Source organism: Diabrotica undecimpunctata, chromosome 3 (assembly GCF_040954645.1).
Source record: "Diabrotica undecimpunctata isolate CICGRU chromosome 3, icDiaUnde3, whole genome shotgun sequence".
In the NCBI taxonomy this organism is placed as follows: domain Eukaryota; kingdom Metazoa; phylum Arthropoda; class Insecta; order Coleoptera; family Chrysomelidae; genus Diabrotica; species Diabrotica undecimpunctata.
In genome coordinates, this window is record NC_092805.1 from 84,119,122 (window position 1) to 84,138,857 (window position 19,736).

The 19,736-nt window shown below is 30.8% G+C and overlaps 2 protein-coding genes across 9 annotated transcripts in view; one reads left to right on the plus strand and one right to left on the minus strand.

Moving 5' to 3' along the window:
- The window catches only part of LOC140436982 (alpha-tocopherol transfer protein-like), a 162,963-nt gene that overhangs the window by 93,554 nt on the left and 49,673 nt on the right, over positions 1–19,736 (plus strand). The gene's annotated exons all lie outside the window — the stretch shown is intronic.
- Positions 1–19,736, minus strand: part of LOC140436981 (uncharacterized) — an 82,983-nt gene that overhangs the window by 41,256 nt on the left and 21,991 nt on the right. For 4 of the 6 annotated variants that reach the window (XM_072526183.1, XM_072526182.1, XM_072526181.1 and 1 more), the window contains exons 7-9: positions 15,861–16,067; positions 11,540–11,728; positions 785–3,759 (exon numbers count right to left, since the gene is read on the minus strand). In XM_072526183.1, the coding sequence (XP_072382284.1) occupies positions 785–3,759; positions 11,540–11,728; positions 15,861–16,067 (3,371 nt within the window). Of the gene's footprint in view, positions 1–784; positions 3,760–11,539; positions 11,729–12,659; positions 12,805–15,860; positions 16,068–18,184; positions 18,382–19,736 lie in introns of those variants that run through there. The other 2 variants (XM_072526185.1, XM_072526184.1) reach the window with 2 other exon arrangements.

Consider the following 19,736-nt stretch of genomic DNA (forward strand, 5'->3'; position numbering starts at 1 on the left):
AGGGACAGTAAAGAATGGCGCAGAAAGCTTCGAAAGTTCGAAGCCCTTGACCTCATGGTCTGTAGCACCATGATCATCATGAGGATAAAATTCGAAGAAAACAAGAAGTATAAAAATGTATAACACATAATGAATAAAGGAAAATAAATACAATTTGACGTGAGAATATTTTAAAAGAATAAGTTAGAACAAAAAGAATCAAGCAAAAAAACAAAACATATTAAAATTAAAAAAATAAAAGTTAAGAAATTAATAACAATAGAAACCGAAAATAATAAAAATAAAAAATAGATATAAAAAGAGATATAAATACATGAAAACCGGAATAAAGAAGGATCAAAAATCAAGGATGGTACAAAAAAAACTAATTTAGAAGAAGTGTAAAATTGTAAAAGAAAAAGGATAACATAATCTGATTAACTAAAATATGAGAAAGGAATAAATGACATGTAGCATATATAGAGTTACACAAGTAGCAAAAATTAGAGAGATTTAAGGCTCTCCGAAAGAGACAAGAAAAATAATACAAAAAAAATCAGAAAAATAACCAAATAAGGAACAAAATATATACGACCATAAAAAAACTAAAAATAAATAAAATAAATTAACAATGGAATAAATTAAAAATTAAATTAAATAAAAATAAAAGTTTGGATATAAAAGGAAAATAAAAATATCAAATATAATTAGTCATAAGAAAAGAGAACAGAACACAATGTGAATATAATAGATTATACCAATGACAAATTTAAGTTACTTCTTTTACTTACTATTTATAACCTACCTTTGAAGAACTACGAGAATTTTTACAAACTTGCTGTATGGAACGATAGGGACCATTTGAATATTCATCAGTTCTTGAATCGTTACAAAGTTGCTGTTTGGAACGATAGGGACCATTCGCATTTTCGATACCAATGTCTGATTGATTGGTACATGTTATTTTCGCCCGATTAATGACACTTTTGGTACATGTACTTGATGGAGGATCCGGTATTTCTATTTTATCAGATGCCTCTTTCTTAACAGTAGTTGTGGGAGTGGTTTTGCATGTGTCTATTATGTTTTGAATATCTTTTTTATCAGAATTTTGGTTTACCTGGCCAACACTTTTTGTACAAGTACTTGATGGGGGATCTGGTATTTCTATTTTCATAGCTGACTCTTTCGTTACAGTGGTTGTGGGAACGGTTTTGCATGTGTCTGTTTTGCTTAGAATATCTTTTTTATTAGAATATTGCTTTATCTGGTCACCAACACTTTTTGCACAAGTACTTGATGGGGGATCTGGTATTTCCATTTTAATAGATGACTCCTTTCTTACAGTACTTTCGGTTACAGTTTTACATGTGTCCATTACGTTAATAACATCCTTCTTATTCGAATCTTGCTTTACCTGGCCAACAACACTTTTGCTACAAGTACTTGATGGAGGATCTGGTATTTCTATTTTTTCTTTTGTTCCAGTAATCTCTGGAATAGTTTTGCACGTACCTAGTATACTTACAATATTTTTCTGATCGGAATCTTGTTTTATTTGACCAACGACATTGTTGGAGCAAGTACTTGATGGAGGATCTGGTATTTCTATTTTACTAGTTAGGTCTTCTATTCCAGAGGTTTTCTGAATACTTTTACATTTATCATTTATCTGGCTAACGACACTTTTGGTACAAGTACTTGATGGAGGATCTGGTATTTCTATTTTAATAGTAGATCCTTTTATTCCAGTGCTTTTAGAAACAGTCTTGCATGTGTCTAATATATTTAGAACATCTTTTTTACCTGTCTTTTGTTTTATTTGGCCAATGACACTTTTGCTACAAGTACTTGATGGGGGATCTGGTATTTCTATTTTCGCAGTTGGCTCTTTTGTTCCAGTAATATTGAAATCACTTTTACATGTGTCTTTTATCTGGCTAACCACACTTTTAGTACAAGTACTTGACGGAGGATCTGGTATTTCTATTTTAATAGTGGGTTTTTTTGTTTCAGTGCTTTTGGGAATAGTTTTACATGTGTCTAGTATATTTTTTAGAATATTCTTATCTGAATGTTGTTTAATTTGGCCAGTGATACTTTTAGAGCAAGTACTTATTGGGGGATCTGGAATTTCCATTTTACTAGTTTGTTCTTTTGTTTCAGTTGTTTTGGGAACGCTTTTACACACATCTGTTAGAATATTGTGCTTTATTTGTGCAACGACATCTTTAGTACAAGTACTTGACGGAGGATCTGGTATTTGTATTTTAGTAGTGGCTTCCTTTGTTTCAGTGCTTTTGGGAATAGTTTTACATGTGTCTAGTATGTTTAGAATATTTTTATTATTTGACTGTTGTTTCATTTGCCCAATGACACTCTTAGTGCAAGTACTTTTTGGGGGATCTGGAATTTCAATTTTACTAGTTAGTTCTTTTTTTTCAGTTGCTTTGGGAACGCTTTTACATACATCTATTAGATTGTTGTGCTTGATTTGTGCAACGACATCTTTAGTACAAGTACTTGACGGAGGATCTGGTATTTGTATTTTAATAGTGGCTTCCTTTGTTTCAGTGCTTTTGGGAATAGTTTTACATGTGTCTAGTATGTTTAGAATATTTTTATTATTTGACTGTTGTTTCATTTGGCCAATGACACTCAAAGTGCAAGTACTTTTTGGGGGATCTGGAATTTCAATTTTACTAGTTAGTTCTTTGTTTTCAGTTGCTTTGGGAACGCTTTTACATACATCTATTAGATTGTTGTGCTTTATTTGTGCAACGACATTTTTAGTACAAGTACTTGACGGAGGATCTGGTATTTGTATTTTAATCGTGTGCTCCTTTATTTCAGTGCTTTTGGGAATAGTTTTACATGTGTCTAGTATGTTTAGAATATCTTTCTTATTTGACTGTTGTTTCATTTGACCAATGACACTTTTGGCGCAAGTACTTATTGGAGGAACCGGTATTTCTATTTTGCTAGTTAATTCTATTGTTTCAGTTGTTTGGGAAACATTTTTACATTTATCTACTAGAACATCTTGTTTAATCTGACCAACGACACTTTTGGTACAAGTACTTGACGGAGGATCTGGTATTTCCATTTTAATAGTTGGTTTTTTTATTTCAGTGGTTTTGGGAATACTGTTGCAAGTGTCTAGTATATTTTGAATATCTTTTTTATTGAAGTCTTGCTGTATTTGGCATATGGAGTTTTTGGTGCCAGTACTTTTACAAAGGTTTTTGCAGTCATCTAGAAGATTCATAATGTTTTTTTCATGGGAATCTTGATTTGCCTGGGTAACATTTTTGGTACAAGTGCTTAATGGGGGATCAGGTATTTCTATTTTGAGAGTTGTCTCCTTTACTTCTGAGATTTTGGAAGCATTTGTACATGTCTCCCCTGCAAGATTGAAATTAGGAATTTCTCTCATTGGGGCATTTGGAATACCTTTGTCAATCATGACGTTATTAGTACAAGCACTAAACGGAATAGGCGGTACTTCTTCTTTTTTCTTTGATGTGCTATTTTGACAATTATTCTCCTTTTCAAAAGACCTATTTTCTATAATTCTGCATACAACTAAAGGACTTCTTTGCTCGGTATGTTCCATTTTAGGTAGATCTGGTTCCGTTGCACTAATATTGTTAGGATTGCAATAAACTATTCGGGAAGACTTAGTGTTTTCTATTTGATCTGTGGCTAAGTTCCATGGATATTTTACTTTACAAGATGTGGATTTCTCTTTATTCGAAGTGTTAGTAGAGTAGCTGAGATCTAAAAAAGACTAGTATTAGTATGGACATTTTATATATATATATATATATATATATATATATATATATATATATATATATATATATATATATATATATATATATATAGTAGTTTACAATATCACCAAATCGGTCAGTGAAAAATAAAACCCTATCTTAATCTTTCGTCACGGTTTTGTAACTTCTTTAGAAAAAATCTACAAATTTATTTAAGTTATTGGATGTTAGCAAAGTAAATATTTCATTACTTAAACTAACAGTAGAAATTTCAATTTCTCCAACATATCTGAATGACACTTACTATTTATTACATATTTCGATGTTATGGCAACTACTGCAATACATTATATTTTTATATAGTGAAGTCTGATATTGAACAATTTTTATTGAATAAATTGAAGTAAACAAGAGACAGTATTATCGATATTGTAAGGTGAAAAGATGCAATTAATATTAGAGGAATGAGAAAGGATCAGGAGCATGTTAAATTAATCTATAAAATGTAATTGATGGTACGTAGTGAGTTATTGTAAGACTAATATTCAGAAATGGAATAAAATTGTAAGTAAATTAAGTAAAATATTAAGTGAGTAATGTGTTTGTTTTTTAAGCTAAGGATCTATTAATAAATGAATTAACACTTTACTCACTTAATCTTTCAATTACTCTACCTACAATTTTAATCCATTTCTGAATATCAGTCTTACAATAACTGACTACGTACCATCAATTACATGTAGATCAATTTAACATGCTCTTGGTCTTTTCTAATTCCTCTAATATTAATTTAATTTTATCACCTTACAATACCGACAATACTGTCTTTTGTTTACTTCAATTTATTCACTAAAAATTGTTCACTATCAGACTTCACTCTATAAAAATATAATGTTAGTTGTCAGGTAATAAGTATATATGACAATTCACCTGTCATATACTCGACAATTAACATTCATGCAAATTTTAAACAAAAAATCATATCTGGTTTTCAGTCTGTTAACTTTGGTGGGCCGAAGGCAGCATGCGACTCGTATTTGGTTTTGGCTAACATTTTAAACTGTTTATTTTCGCAAATGTAAAGTGAATATGTGAAATATTCAATGATTTTTCTGGAAAATCTTTAAACGATAACTTTGAAACTTGACATTTGATGCGGCAAATAAACACCATTAGATATTAAACATTTTTTTTAACGAGATCACGGTTTCAGAAACTAGAATTCATAAATATTCAGCTGATTATTTAGTGAACAGCAAATTAGTTATTTTAAATAAAACACTCTATATATTATTGCATTTTTAGATTTTGTATAAAATGCTAGACATTAATAAATTAAACAAATAATGTTTAGTATATTAATGTTTTGTATTTTAAGAACGATTTTCGAAATGGAAATCGAAACAAAATAAAATTCTAAACAAAATTTACACAAAATGGTACCATAGTTTTTAAATAATTAAATTTAAATAATTTTTAAAGTTAATTTACAAACATAATTTTTTAAAAAACTTTGGCACACAAAGAACAGCTGACGTTCTTTCCGCAATTTATACTGAAATAGAATTTCTAAATGTAGGGTGTTCACAAATGATGCTCCATTTCTTTAAACTTTAAATATTTTTAAATAAAACGTATTTTATAATTTTATTGAAAAAAAAAATAAATCAAAGTCCTATAATTAAAGTTAATCCTTTGGAAAATAATTGTGGTTTAATGTTAAAGATAAGATATTTATTGTTCTATTCTAGTAGACCCTATGAATATAACCTAATTGTCATTATTTGTGGTTATTGGCACTTTTACAAAATGATAGAAATTACTTGTTTAGAACTAAATAATAAAGAATGCGTAAATTTACTTTTAATATATATTGAACGTAACAGAGTTATTACTAGAACATTGCTTAATTTGCTAAAAGATATCCAGATCAACCACTAACTACCCGTGACACTGTGACGATATTACTTAAAAATTTAACTCATTTTGGTTCTTTTCAACAAAAAGTCAATATATTTAAAGTAAATTTACGCAATCCTCATTTTTTAATTTTAAAGAGCCATTTCTATCACTTTGTAAAAGTGAAAATAATCACAATAATGACATTTTGACATCTTCATGCACGGCCTGCTAAAATAAAACAATAAATATCTTACCTTTAATATTGAACCGCAACTATTTCCAAAAGTATTACCTTAAGGTAGAGAGAACTCTAATATTATTTGCAAGACAATTGATTTCTTTTTAATAAAATCTATAAAATCCAGGGTCTTATTTAAAATAATTGACTTAGAAGTTTGAAGTTTAAAGAAATGTCGTATCAATTGTGAACACCCTGTACTTAGAATTTAGATTTCGATATAAAATCGTAAAAGAACGTTACCTGATCTTTGTGTGAAAAGGTTTTCAAGGATTTATGTTTTGAATGTCTTATTCGTTCCAGTAGTTACGTTTAATTACATTTCTATCATGTAAATGAATGAGAAATTAACTTTAAAAAGTTTGTCTCTCTGTCAAAATTTTTGAAAAAAGATGAATAACTCAAAAAGATGAAGTTTTGACCTATAGTACTTTATACAAATTTTGTCTGCATTCTACGCAGAAACTGCAATAATATTTAGAATGTTCCATTTAAAATAATTAAGGTGCTGTTTAATCGTAAAACCTTGTTCAGTATCCAAGTTCTGATCCAGAGATGCAGAGATATAAATCAAAATTTATACATCTATTCAATCGATTTTAAAAAAGTTTTTGACAAAGTCTGACATAAAAAATGCTGCAAGTATTAAAATCTATTAGATTGGACGATAATAGAATGAAATAAATATAAAAAGAGAAGAGAGACAAGGCTGTATACTATACATATATACTGTAGGAAATATTTAAGGGAGCCGTAATAGAGACAACAGGAGGTATTATTAATAATAGAGTAATTTTAAACAATATTAGATACGCCAAAGGTACCTTAGTGCTGGCTAATTGCGCAGAAGATCTACAAAATCGAATGAACAAAATAAAACAAACATGTGCTCAGTATGGATTAAAACTCAACGTTTAGAAAACTAAATATATGATAGTTAGCAAACAAAACTATATACAGAATGACGGTCTAAAAGTCGGAGATGCCATACTGGACAAAGTAGAGAAACTCTTATCTCGGCAGTAATATGAATATCAGCTGGGATCTAACCGTAGAAATTAAAAGCCGCATAGAACAAGCCCGAGCCACCCAAACCAAACAACATAACTAGTCAATATAATAAAGAGACGCAAGCTGGAAGACTTCGGTTACATTATGAGACATCCTGAAAAATATGAACTTTTACATCTGATTATTCAGCAAAGATGAAAGGTAAACGAGGTCCTGGTAGAAGAGAAACATCATGGAAAACTATAACACCAAAAAATATACGGCCATTTAGTATTGATTATTGTTAAGAAATCATATGATAGGGTTCAAGAGGTTCTCTTGTGAGTATGAAATGATTGTGAAAGTTATGTATGAGGGAGTACTAATGTTGGGTCAGTTGCGGGGGAGACTGATAAATAACATATGCAAGTAGGATTGTATTAGTACTTAGTGGTTAGTCCTTATTTAATCTCATTAATGTTTGATTATATCATAGCGAGATTACAGGGAGTCTACCTGGAACTTCATGTATACTAATGATATATTGTTAGTATGAAATACTCAAAGGAAGTAGAACAAAATTGTATTCAAGAATTATTACAAATAACATAAATAATTCATTAACTCGGCCAGATAGCCAAGCGAGCTAGGAGGCCGATTCTCATTCGCTTCACTGTCTAATGGTTCAGTGGATGTGGGTTCGAGCCTCAGCTAGGTGTACAAAAAAATAAAAAAGGCTAACGCAGCAGTTTAAAATTCTAGATGAATCTGTGGCTTAGACTAGAATATGCTGGTGTCTGATCGGCCTATGGTGGAGCAGTACGGCAAGAGATAAGGGCTTGCGGCTTGGTGATACTCCTCCATAGATACCTACCCCGGAAGGGCGTGGCGCCTAAATACCGGTATATATTAAATAACTTTGGATGGTTTCATGAAAATGTAATAGTTTTTAGTATTTAGAATCGGTATTACAAAGTCAATACATGGGAAAATGTATAAAGATATAGAGCCAATAGAGTCAGTAGAGTTATGACCGGGATTAATAGAATGGAAGAAGGAGAATGATGTGTTAGAAAGATTCCGGTGAAAAATTGAAAGAAATATTCTATAAAACTAACATAAAACCAGTAATTATTTAGACAACTAATTGTTGGGCATTTATAAATAAAGAGAATGTACGTAGTGGAAATAATAATGCTTGTAAAAATGAGTGGAATGACAAAAAAGGATAGAATTATTAATGAATATATTAGGAGATAATTAACTTTTTAAAACTTTTAAATATAGTATATATATGTATAACACGAGTGATTCCCGTAGACTGGTTCAGACACAATACTTAAAATGCTCAGAATATTGAATACATAGCCTAATGAGATACACTCTTTTCTAAGAATTCTCCACAACAGAATTAGATGCAAATACAAAGAAGATCTCGGAGATACACAATTTAGTTTTAGAAATGCTATGGGAACTAGGGAGGCACTTTTTACGCTAAATATCTTATTAAAAAAATGCTGCGAGCAAATAAAAGATGTATTTGCATGTTTGTGGACTTCGAAAAGGCATTCGATAAAATTCAACATGTAAAATAATGCAGATACTAAGACATATTGGAATACATAACAAAGATATTCGTGTCATTAAAAAATCTGCACTAAAATCAAACTCCTATCGTAAAAATTTGAGACAATTACTCCGACGAAATCTCCATACAACGAGCAGTCAGACAGGTTTGTATTTTGTTATCATCATTGGTCAATGTTTACTCGCCCCAGCTATTTAAAAAGGCACTTGAGAGACAGTCATATGGAATAAAAATCAACGGGGAACTACTTGATGTCATTAGATACGCGGACGATACAGTAGTTCTGTCAGAAAATATTAAAGGTCTCCAAAATTAGCTTAATCGTATTCACAAGTAGGAGAGAAAATGGGCAATAAAATAAACTCAAACAAAACCAACTTTTTAGTCTTTAGTTGTAACCCACATTTAGATGCAGTGCTTCAATTAAATAGAGTCCAAGTTGAAAAAGTTAACAAAAGTACATATTTGGGAACTGTCATATCGGACCAACTAGATCCAGACATAGAAATAAAACGCAGAATAGCAATGACAAATTACTTTTATAAAAATAAAGACATTTGTTTCCAGCAATCATCTCAGTTTCGAACTAAAACAAAGAATGGTTAAGTGCTATATTTGGTCTGTACTTTGGTATGAAGCAGAATTGGGAACATTAAAAGTATTAAGTATGAACATAATTGAAAGCTTAGAAATGTGGATTTATAGACGGATGCCGAAGATATATTGGACAAGAAGAAAAACTAATGAGGAAGTACGAATGTAAGTCAACAAAGATAAAGAATTGCTAAAGACTGTTAAAAGACACCGGAAAATGTTTTATCTGGGACATATACAACTGATCCTTAAAGGCAAAATAGAAGGCTATAGAGGTGTAGGACGAAAGCACGTTTTTTGGCTAAAAAAAATTCGTGAATCAACTTAGATATCAAATCCAGGACAATTATTCCATATGGTAAAAGATTGAGAAGACTTCGCAATGCTGATCGCCTAGTCGAATAATTCTAATATGGCACATGAATAACAAGAAGATGTTGGGAAAATTATAGGGATAGCATGAATTGATGCTAAAATGAGAGAACATAGGTTAAGATGGTTAGCGCATATTCAACGTCGAGACGTTAATCACCAATACTTAGAAGTAATGATTTTCTAGTTAATAGGAGGAGTACAAGGAGTAGTTAATACGAAAAATTGCTGATTTCCTAGTTAATGGAAGGAATAGGAGAGGAATATCAAAGAAAACCTAGTGAGGTACGCTTGGGCAGGACATGTCTGGGAAGGGGATTGATATTAGTGTGGCCTAAGATTGAAACTTGTGGAGAAATATAATTAGATGAGCCGATCAAAGATAAACATAAAGACAAATTGTTTAAGATATGTGTTTCATCGAAATATTTACAGTAATTTAAAAATATTACTCAGAATAGTATGTCTCGATGTTTCTCTAGAGCTGTGTTGGATTTATCATAATTTGAATAATCCTCATAATACCGATGATGATAAAGGTGATATAACGGTAATTATCATTTGATAAAGATAATAAACTAATGATTTCAGTTAGCTTCACAGTTTGACAGTTTCACAATTTCACTTTGAATGCTGTCTTTTCTAGCTTAATAAAATATATCATTTGCTTAACGATTTATTTTATTATAACGTCATAAGAAGACAAATGACGTATATTATAACAAGTGTTGCCTTGATTGTTCAGTAAATGAATAAAGAAAAAAAAAATGTTTAATAAATCTATTTTTCTTTTAATTCTTATTATTTATTACTTAGTAACTTCAAAGCAAACAGTTACTTAAAAGTTTATTAATTAGATTATATAATCAATACCAAAATGGTTGTAAATTGCATAAAGGCTGGAATGGTCCACAAAAGATAAAATGTATAGTCAAAAGTACCACAGATACATTCCTCAAGCTAAAGAAGAAACTTATTGTGTAGTTGAAATCTAAGTTTATAAATTAAGTAACGTCGAGAATTATGTTATTTATTGCGTTTATCTACACGCGTTGAATCGTGAATGCAACGGAGAAAGATTATATATTTGAAATGTACAATTTTAAAAATCTCGTAAACTGATCGAATTACCAACGAGAAAATTCTCAAACAAATGAATGTAAAATGTCGAAATCTGTCTTCTGCTTCTTCACGTGCCATATCAGAAATATCCGACGTTGGCGATCACCATTGCGAAGGCTGCCACATGGACTAATAATTATTCTTGATATCTGAGTATATTCACGAATATTTTTTAACTAACAAACCTGTTTGCTTCCTACACCTCTACGGCCTTCTATTTTTCCTTTAAGGATCAGTTGTAGTATTGTTGTAGTTGTAGTCAATTTCTTCGCACTAAACGAAATCTGTTTACCTTGAGTATATTATGATAAACGAAGAAAAATGTAAATTACTCCACGTTATTATCCAAGAAAAATTATTGACAAATCATTAAAATATTTAAAAATAGTGGTAAGAAAAATAATTATAGGTTTGTGGCTTATTGTTATCGTTGTTAAAAAAAAAGAACGATTTCCGAAGTGGAAACTGAAACGTCAATAAACTTACTGTAACCTTTAATTGTGGCTTATTCCCATTTAAATAGTAATAACTTTAAAAATGCCACAAGAAAATAGCTTCAGAATAATATGAAGATTATGGTATTCATTTTTTAATTTTTTTCACTAAGGTGTGGTTTTCACCCCTTAAAAATAAAAAGCTCACCTAGCGCATATACAATTTTTAAAGTAGGAATAATATAAGCCTAATTTCAAATTTCTAGCAAAATCGATTGAGTTATAAAACATTTAGAGCTATTGACCTGTTTTACTCCACAGTGACTGGAAAAAGGCAAAGAATGTTTTTACAAATCTATTACAGAATTTATAATATTTTTTTATTATAGTTATAAGAAATAAAATACAAAGCAATTCTCATATGTATAGGGCATAGTGATACCTGCCAAAAGTTGTTATTTAACCAAAGACGAGCTCATTAAAAAAAAAATGGACTATGGCTTTTCATTTTTACGCTGACTATAAACAGAGTAACAGTTCAAACCTTTTTGATAAAACGGATTTTTCTTCGTCTTTGCCGAAAACATCCTTTTGGCTGTTTCACGATGATCTTTCGGCAATAAAAAGGTTTCGTCTAGTTGGGCGCTGTTCCATGGGTATTTATCTTTCAATAATATGCTGACTTTACTTTTGGGGTTTCTCTGGGATTGAGGAGTTTTAGGATAAACTGTATCTAAAATAAAAAAAAATATTCTTTAGTTTTTATTATATATCGGTTTTATTAAACTTAGTCAACAAGAAAGAAAAATATAATGAAAAATTTAGTATTTTTACTGGAAATAAGCTTTACTAATTTTACTTTCAAATAAATTTATTTTGACATTTCGATTTTGAGTCAGAAAATCGTTCCCTAAATTCAAAACAATAACAATAAATTATAACAACAATTACATTGTTCTGAAGCTATTTTCTTGTGGCATCTTAATGTAATTTACTATTTTTGTTGGGAATAAGCCACAATTTTACCTTCAAATTAAGCTTACATGACATTTCGAATTCGTAAATTGTTCTTAAAATACATAACATTAATAGATTAAACAAATATTGTTTTTGGTGCTTGGTAAAACATTTTTTTAATAATTTAATTTTATCGGACTCATTTATATTGACAATTCAGACTTACTTATATTATACATTTTAAAGTAGATGACTTTAAAATGATATTGTCAAACTTTTTTAATTGCGTTTCTGGGACGACTTTATTGTAAGATAGTTCATTGGATTACATGAATTCAATTTTATTTTAAGAATATCCGTTAGAAAAACGAAAACAAAAATCATGGAGTCTGATTTGTCTTTTGAAAAGATAACCACATATTGAATGATGACAGTAAAATTCTTCTGTTAGTGATTCTATACTAAATCATAACGAAAAAACCAGGAAAAAAACTCATAATAGTATCCCGACCCGACAAGTATTTAATCTTACATTTAGTTTATTCTCAATATTAACATCAAATTCTGATATTTATTTTAATATATTTTGTATAATGTGTATTATTTTAAAACATGTGATGCATCCTCGATATGTTATTGACTTACTAATAATGGTATTTTCTTTCTATATGTTTAAAAGTAAACTAAATGTAAAATCAAACACTTACCAAGTTGGGATAGTATCATTGTCGTGTCCGGGAGGTTTTTTCTGATGATTTACTATGGAATCACTAATAAGAGAATTTTACTGTAATCATCGTATATGTTTGCCTCTTTTAAAGACAAATCACATTTTATGATTTTTTTGACGGATATTTTTAAGTTAAATGTAATCGAAGGACCTATTTTCCAAAAAGAGTCGTGCTAAAAACGTTAAAAAATAGTGATATTTCGTGTAATCTTTTTATTGCGTATAAACATATGTAGTCAATTCCTGAAGTGGAAGGTGCTTGAATTGAAAACTTATATCGGTTTTAATATTGCCATTAACAGCTTCCCCTAAAATTGTTTTTGCAATTTTAGTTTTATTGTAAACCTTCTTAGATTCTTCTTTAATTCTACGACATAATTTTCTGCAATTATTTTACTTCTCCGCCCTCCTTGTGTTTTTAATTCTCCCTTGCTGCGCAACATAAATTTCAGTCAACTTGATTAATGTTTGCGGCAGATAAAGTTCTTCCTCTAGTACAATAGTACAGTTAATTGTACTCAGTACAATAAAATGTTACTTTACTGAAATAAATAAGTACAATAATAAATGACTTTAATGACGGTTGGCGATAATATTAAATTATTAGAAGAATTCTTGAAGCGAAGTTTTTATACTGGCGTTGTATTACTTTTTCTCGATAGTAAAATGCTAAGGCGAGCGTCACGAAACTATCGCCACAACATAGCGTCGCCACGGAACTAGCGCCACAAGATGGCGTCCTAATAGGCAGCGTCACAAAATACCGGCTCTTCACATCGATGACTACTCTCGATTAATTCGTTTCTAGTTATCAAATATTTATTTTAAGCACGTTAAAATTACACACTGCATGAAGAATAACAAACAAAATATACACATTAAATAAAGTAAAACTTTAAAAGAATATTTGTCAATATTATTAACCATAATTAAGATGCCGTAAGAAAATAGCTTCAGAACAATATAATGAAGAAGTAACAATAAGTGTTATTACAGGTCTAGAAAAGAGTGGTAAATTTCATGGAATAAATTTTAGCTCATATATTTATTTTCATTAGTGTCGGATCAGATAACAGGGAAACCGAGGAGAAATTTCCTGATATTTAACGTATGGTTGTGATGTGCTTTCAGAACTGATACTAAAGGAAAATTAGTGCAGACTGTCTAATTTCCTTGATTTGCATATCAAGAATAATCAGTTTCAAAAATAGCTACTAACGGCAATTCGAGAACGCTAGATAAAATGGAAATAGCTATTTTATGAATTGTACTTCAGAAATATTTAAGTCGATCATTTCTCATATTGATAACAAAACCTTACAAAATAATTCTTGATAATGACTTTTCTGTTGATTTACCTCCCATTTAGTAATGGGACCATTTTAGCTTCCATAAACGCGAAAAAAAGGCAGCTTCCATTAATGCGACAACTATACAAGTAGAGCCATCTCTCTTATTTCAAATGTCAGCTACTCAATGAGATACTAAAAACTTTCCTACAAAGAGAAATACCCCAAGAACAAACTGGATTTATCAAAGGTTGAGGTACTCGAGAATATCTTCTGAACATATGACAAATAATACAAAAGTCTAAGAATTCAATATCCCACTATACATTTGTTTTAAATATTATCGCAAAGAATTCGACAGGTTAAATGACAACACTTATGGCAACACAATAAAAGAATTATACGGACCATAATTACGCTTAATTTAGCGTATACGAACACACTACTGGAACCGTTAAAGTGCTTGATCTTAAACGTATTCGATCCAGAACAAGATATCACAAAAGCATGTATACTGTCTCCACAATTATTAGATACAAATAGGAAGCATATTATGAGAAAACCGCTTGAAGGATAGGAAAAGGGCATCGGTAAATGGCCGAAAAATAAACAACCTACGTTTTTCAGACAACACAGCCTTTCTTTCAAGTAGTCAAGAAGAGTTAATTGATCTCATACGACTGATTAAAAATAAAAGTCAAATATTTAATCTGCAGTTAAACATACCAAATACAAAGTTCATGATAGTGAATAGACTACATAACAATTATCCACCATAACCACGATTGACCGGTTTGGGGTTGTGAGCTTATATGTTGTGTGACCTAGCAAAAGTCGCAATACTAAAGATGGCCAAAATATGAAGGAACTCTTAAATTTCACGAATTTTAAAATGAGGTTAATAAACTGCTTCATACTCCCAATACTTACATACGGATGGAAATCTTGGACTCTACAGTAAGCAAGAAAGAAGAAAGATAGACACCAATGAAATGTTCTGTTGGAGAAGAATGTTACAAATTCTGTGAACCGACCACAGAACAAAGAATTCAATTTAAAGTCAGCTAACGACTATTCAGCAAAGTCCTCTCTAACAATTAAAATACTTTGAACATGTTATGAGAGCGGACACAGAAAACATGTATAGACTAGAGATTACAGAGAAAACAGAAGATCACGAGGAAAATTCCCAACAAGATGGATCAATAAAATTACAGAAATATGCAAAAGACTTATGCATAAATTAGAAGAACTGACCAGAGACAGAGATCTTTGGAGATGGACAAAACGCTGACCACTACCCTCTCTCCGGGGATTAGGATTGAAGAATGAGTCAGGTCTTATACCACTGTTCAAGAGTTGTGATGGATTCCTTTGGTCACTACTTTTACATTTAATTGTTTGACTTTGTGTAGCTTTTTTGGCAGTTTTTTATTCATATCTTTTTTTTGGAATTTCTTTGAAATGTATAGCTTATTTTTACAACAGAAGCTTGTGTTTTTTTCTTCTACTGGTTTCTACTCTCGCCGAATCATTTCTTTAATCTACTACTTAATAATGTTCCTGATTGTTTACCAAAAACAGCAGTATTCTCTGCAACTAATTCAACATTGACAAAGCTATCAGAATTGTCCGATAAAAAATAAGCTAACATATTTTTGACTTCAGATTGCCTTTTGAGTTTTTTAAAGTATGAGCAGCTTCTTTCAATATCAATTGAATAATTGGTATAACCCAAGATAGTGATATGAAGAAATGTAACAGAAGTGTAAATACTATAATTTTGCATCAATCGTATAAAATTTGTGACCAATTTTTTTAAATAGTAATATTTTATATAATACATATCTTTAAATCTTGTAAAATTAATTATTAATGGTAGACTTTACCTTTAAAAATCATGTTTGGAGGTTCCAAATTAAACGATCCAGCGTTTCTTCTCTGAGGACCTTTGATTTTTCTATATAAAGTATTAAAAATCCCTCGGCAGTTTTCCAGAACACTTGTTCTCGTAATAGTCTTATTAGAATTATTATTCGAGTTATTATTCGACTTTTCTTGAACCACACTAGTGGATTTCTTGTTCTGTGATGGTCCTAAAATCCAAAATATTTATAAATATTGCTCTGCAGTTATTTACTTGTGGCATGTTAAGAAATTACTATTTAAATGGGAATAAGCTACAATTATGAGAATTATGAGATTTCCGAAGTAGAAATTAAAACATCAATAAACGTACTTTAACTTTTAATTGTGGCTTGTTCCTATTTAAATAGTAATTAAACTATTTCTAATTGAAAGCAGTGATGTTATGCCAGCAGCATGAGATAATTAGCAATATTCAGAAATAATATAACCCATATTACAAAGAAAAAATATCAAAGGTAATGAAAATGATAAGTGTGATGTAATACATATGAAAAAATATGCTTTGTTACTTTAATCAACGCTAATGTGCGATATATAAGTAGTAAACTGTTTAGTATTTCCATCTTTTATTTTTCTTCCAGCCTAGCTGAGAATAGTAGGAACCAATAGCTCAAAAATAATTCTTGAATAGCCGAAATTATTCATTGATAATATTGGATGCTTTTACTATATTAAAATAGAAGCTAGTAAATTACAGGGTATAATTAGTTTTAACACTCCAGAACCTCCAGACTCCATAATCCAGAACCTATAATACTCCCGACTAACAAAAACCGTCTGTTGGTCGTATTCTGCAGCGAATTGGCTTATTGTATATCTTTCATTCTTTCATGATACCCATTCTAATATTCTAGTAAACCCTGTACCAGTTTATGCAGGTCTAGGTTGTCTCCTAAAAGTGTTTTCCACCTGTGATCTAATGCCTCGCAGTCATGCAAAATATGCAGGTTTCCATGAACTGCCCCATCTCAAGTAAGGAAGCCTATTATGACTTGGAGCTGATTTTTATATGTTTTTCTCAGTATTTTAGTTCTGTTGTTGCCTTCGGATCCATGCTTTTTTTGGTCGAGGACGATGGCAGTTTTTGGCACCCACTCGGCTGGCTATGGATCAAAGCATTTAGTAGCCGATGCTTTTCTGGCAACTGCATCACCTCTTTCATTGTCGCGTATACCCTGGTGACCTAAAACTTATACCAGTGTGACACTTTTAGGTACCCCCAGTCAGTCGAGTTCCTTTCGGCATTCTCACAATATCCTAGAGTCCACTTTAGGGCTAATGAGTGCCCCATGGCTACTTGGCTATCTTTAGGCCTTTACGAGTATTGATCCGCTACAGTTTGATAACTCTTATGTTAAGTACTCTTGCAAACTGCAATATTGCAAAATTATCTGCCAGAAATACAGAGGTATATTCTCTTATTAGAATATAAAGGTTTAAATTTCCATTACTACCGAATATTCCTGCGCTTGACTTTTCTGCTTTTGCAGTTTTAGACCGGTCTGTTTATCAAGTATGATAAATACTACATACTGCAGGTATGTCTAAATCGAGTGCTTTCTCTGCCTTATCCCTCCATGGGCTGATATCCACTTGGAAAGGTACTTTTAACATATGCCTGTGTACCATATTGTCAGAAATCATTATCCAATCAGTATCCTTAATTTTATTTATGATGTTAGTATATTTTGATTTAATCGGTAAATTACTCAGGTTTTCTCGTAGTCTGTTATATCCCATTCTCGCCACCCACTTATAATTATACATTTAGCTAATACTTTTAGAGAAAAAGTCATACTGTGAATTGTAACATCTATTGTGTATATTTTCTCTTATCTGCATTTATGGTTTCTTAGTGATTGTAATCACTAATTCATTTCTATTTCTCCTAGAAAGTTTAATAGAGATAAATCCCCATTTCTATCTTTTGTCCTCCATACTTGCTCTGTAGTGCTAGATTTTATCCTTTACTTTACTTAAATGTATTTTTTAGTCGAAAATGGCCTGTAATATTCCGGTTAAGACATTTCTGTTTAAACCAGTCTTATCTTAAACCATCTATGATTATAGTTCTCTTACGGCTCCCTTGTGATTTATTTTTAGTCTCGAATATTACTACTCCAGCTCCCCCTGCTGTTTTAAAGGTGTCTTTATGTGTTCTTGTTTAGCTTAAAAATATTGTTTTTGTTTATTGGTTCTTGGAACTTTACAGTAGTGGTAGTACATTCACTTTGTAGTAGACTTTAGTAAAAAGTTGATTATTATTCGTGTTGCTTAGACTTACTGGATTTTTCCAAAATAGATAAACTGTCCTATAATGTATGATTGGTCTCACTAACTACTATCGTGTACATCTTCCTCAGCATTGTTAATTACATTCTTAATGTTTTGTTCAAAGTACACACAATGAAGGCTTTGAGTCCTTACCGATCATCCCATTTTCATGTGTAATGTCAAATTCTACATCGTATTGTAATTTAGCATAAGTCGTCTAGTAAGTCATTTACTGAAACTCCTAAAAATAATTAATCAAAGAATATGTGGACTGCACGAGAAAAATATAGATTGCACATAGTTTGGACTTTGTAATCCACTGAGTTCAAGAAATTTTTGTTTATTAAAAATTTGTCAAATGTATTTCAAAGGGGCAATTTTTGCAGGCAGTCCAGAAAAACTTACGGATTGTCGTTGGATACTACAAAGATAAAATACGTGAACATTTTTAAAAATAGACTGCAGACGTATATTTGAAGGTCAACGCCTTGGACGAATAACAACATAGATATATCTTGATATCTAGACTATTAACAAAGATTGGAATCACCTTAATTCGTCTAAGTGCTGAATAACTTTGTAAGGAAATTATCTTTAAAAGTGTCAAACGTATTTATATGTCACAGTCCAGCTATAAACACAAAAATTGGGATGTTAAGTGGTTTAAATCTGTATTAATGAACTAAAGGTAAACTATTATATAAAGGTGTGTCTAATATTAGCAGCTGTTAACATAATACCAAGTAGGTACTCCTCTGAAACTTTGAAAGGGAATTATTTTTTTTAAATACTAGAGAATGGTATAAATTGCTATTACAGACGAAGTGGTACTGTAATTTAATTACTGTGGCATTTTCTCTGTAAATTTGTTATAACTGCACCGACTTATCTAAAATTTTTACAGTTAGTAGGAAATTACTCAAAAAATATAAGTTAAAAAATATCGATGTTCCTTCTGTTATTTGTCTTTGTTTCATTGGTTCTTGGAACTCTGGAGTACATTCACTTTATAGCAGTCTTTAATAAAAGTTAATTATTATTCGTATTGCTTAGACTGGCTCGAGTTTTCCAAAATAGATAAAGTAGTCCATAACGGATTATTGGTCTCAATACTATCGTATACATTCTCCTTAGCGTTGTTGATTATATTCTTAATTTTTTGTTCAATTTCTGCACACAATGAAGGCTATGATCCTTTACCGATCATCTCGTTTCCATGCTTGTCCCAGGTGAGTTTATTATTTAGAGTAAGACCTCGATATTGAAAATCTGATTTTCACTAAACTGCACTCCCATTAATTTATTGTAAGAGTATTTAGGTTGAGACTTCTTAAAAGCTATTAGTTGGTTTTAGTGATTTTAATTTCCATATTTTTGCGATAGAGTACCCCATAATGGATAGTTGGTCTCAATACTATCGCGTACATTCTCCTTAGCATTGTTGATTATACTCTTAATTTTTTGTTTAAAATTTCTGTACACAATAAAGGCTATGAGCCTTTACCGATCATCTCATTTCCATGCTTGTCCCAGATGAGTTTATTATTTAGAGTAAGACCTAG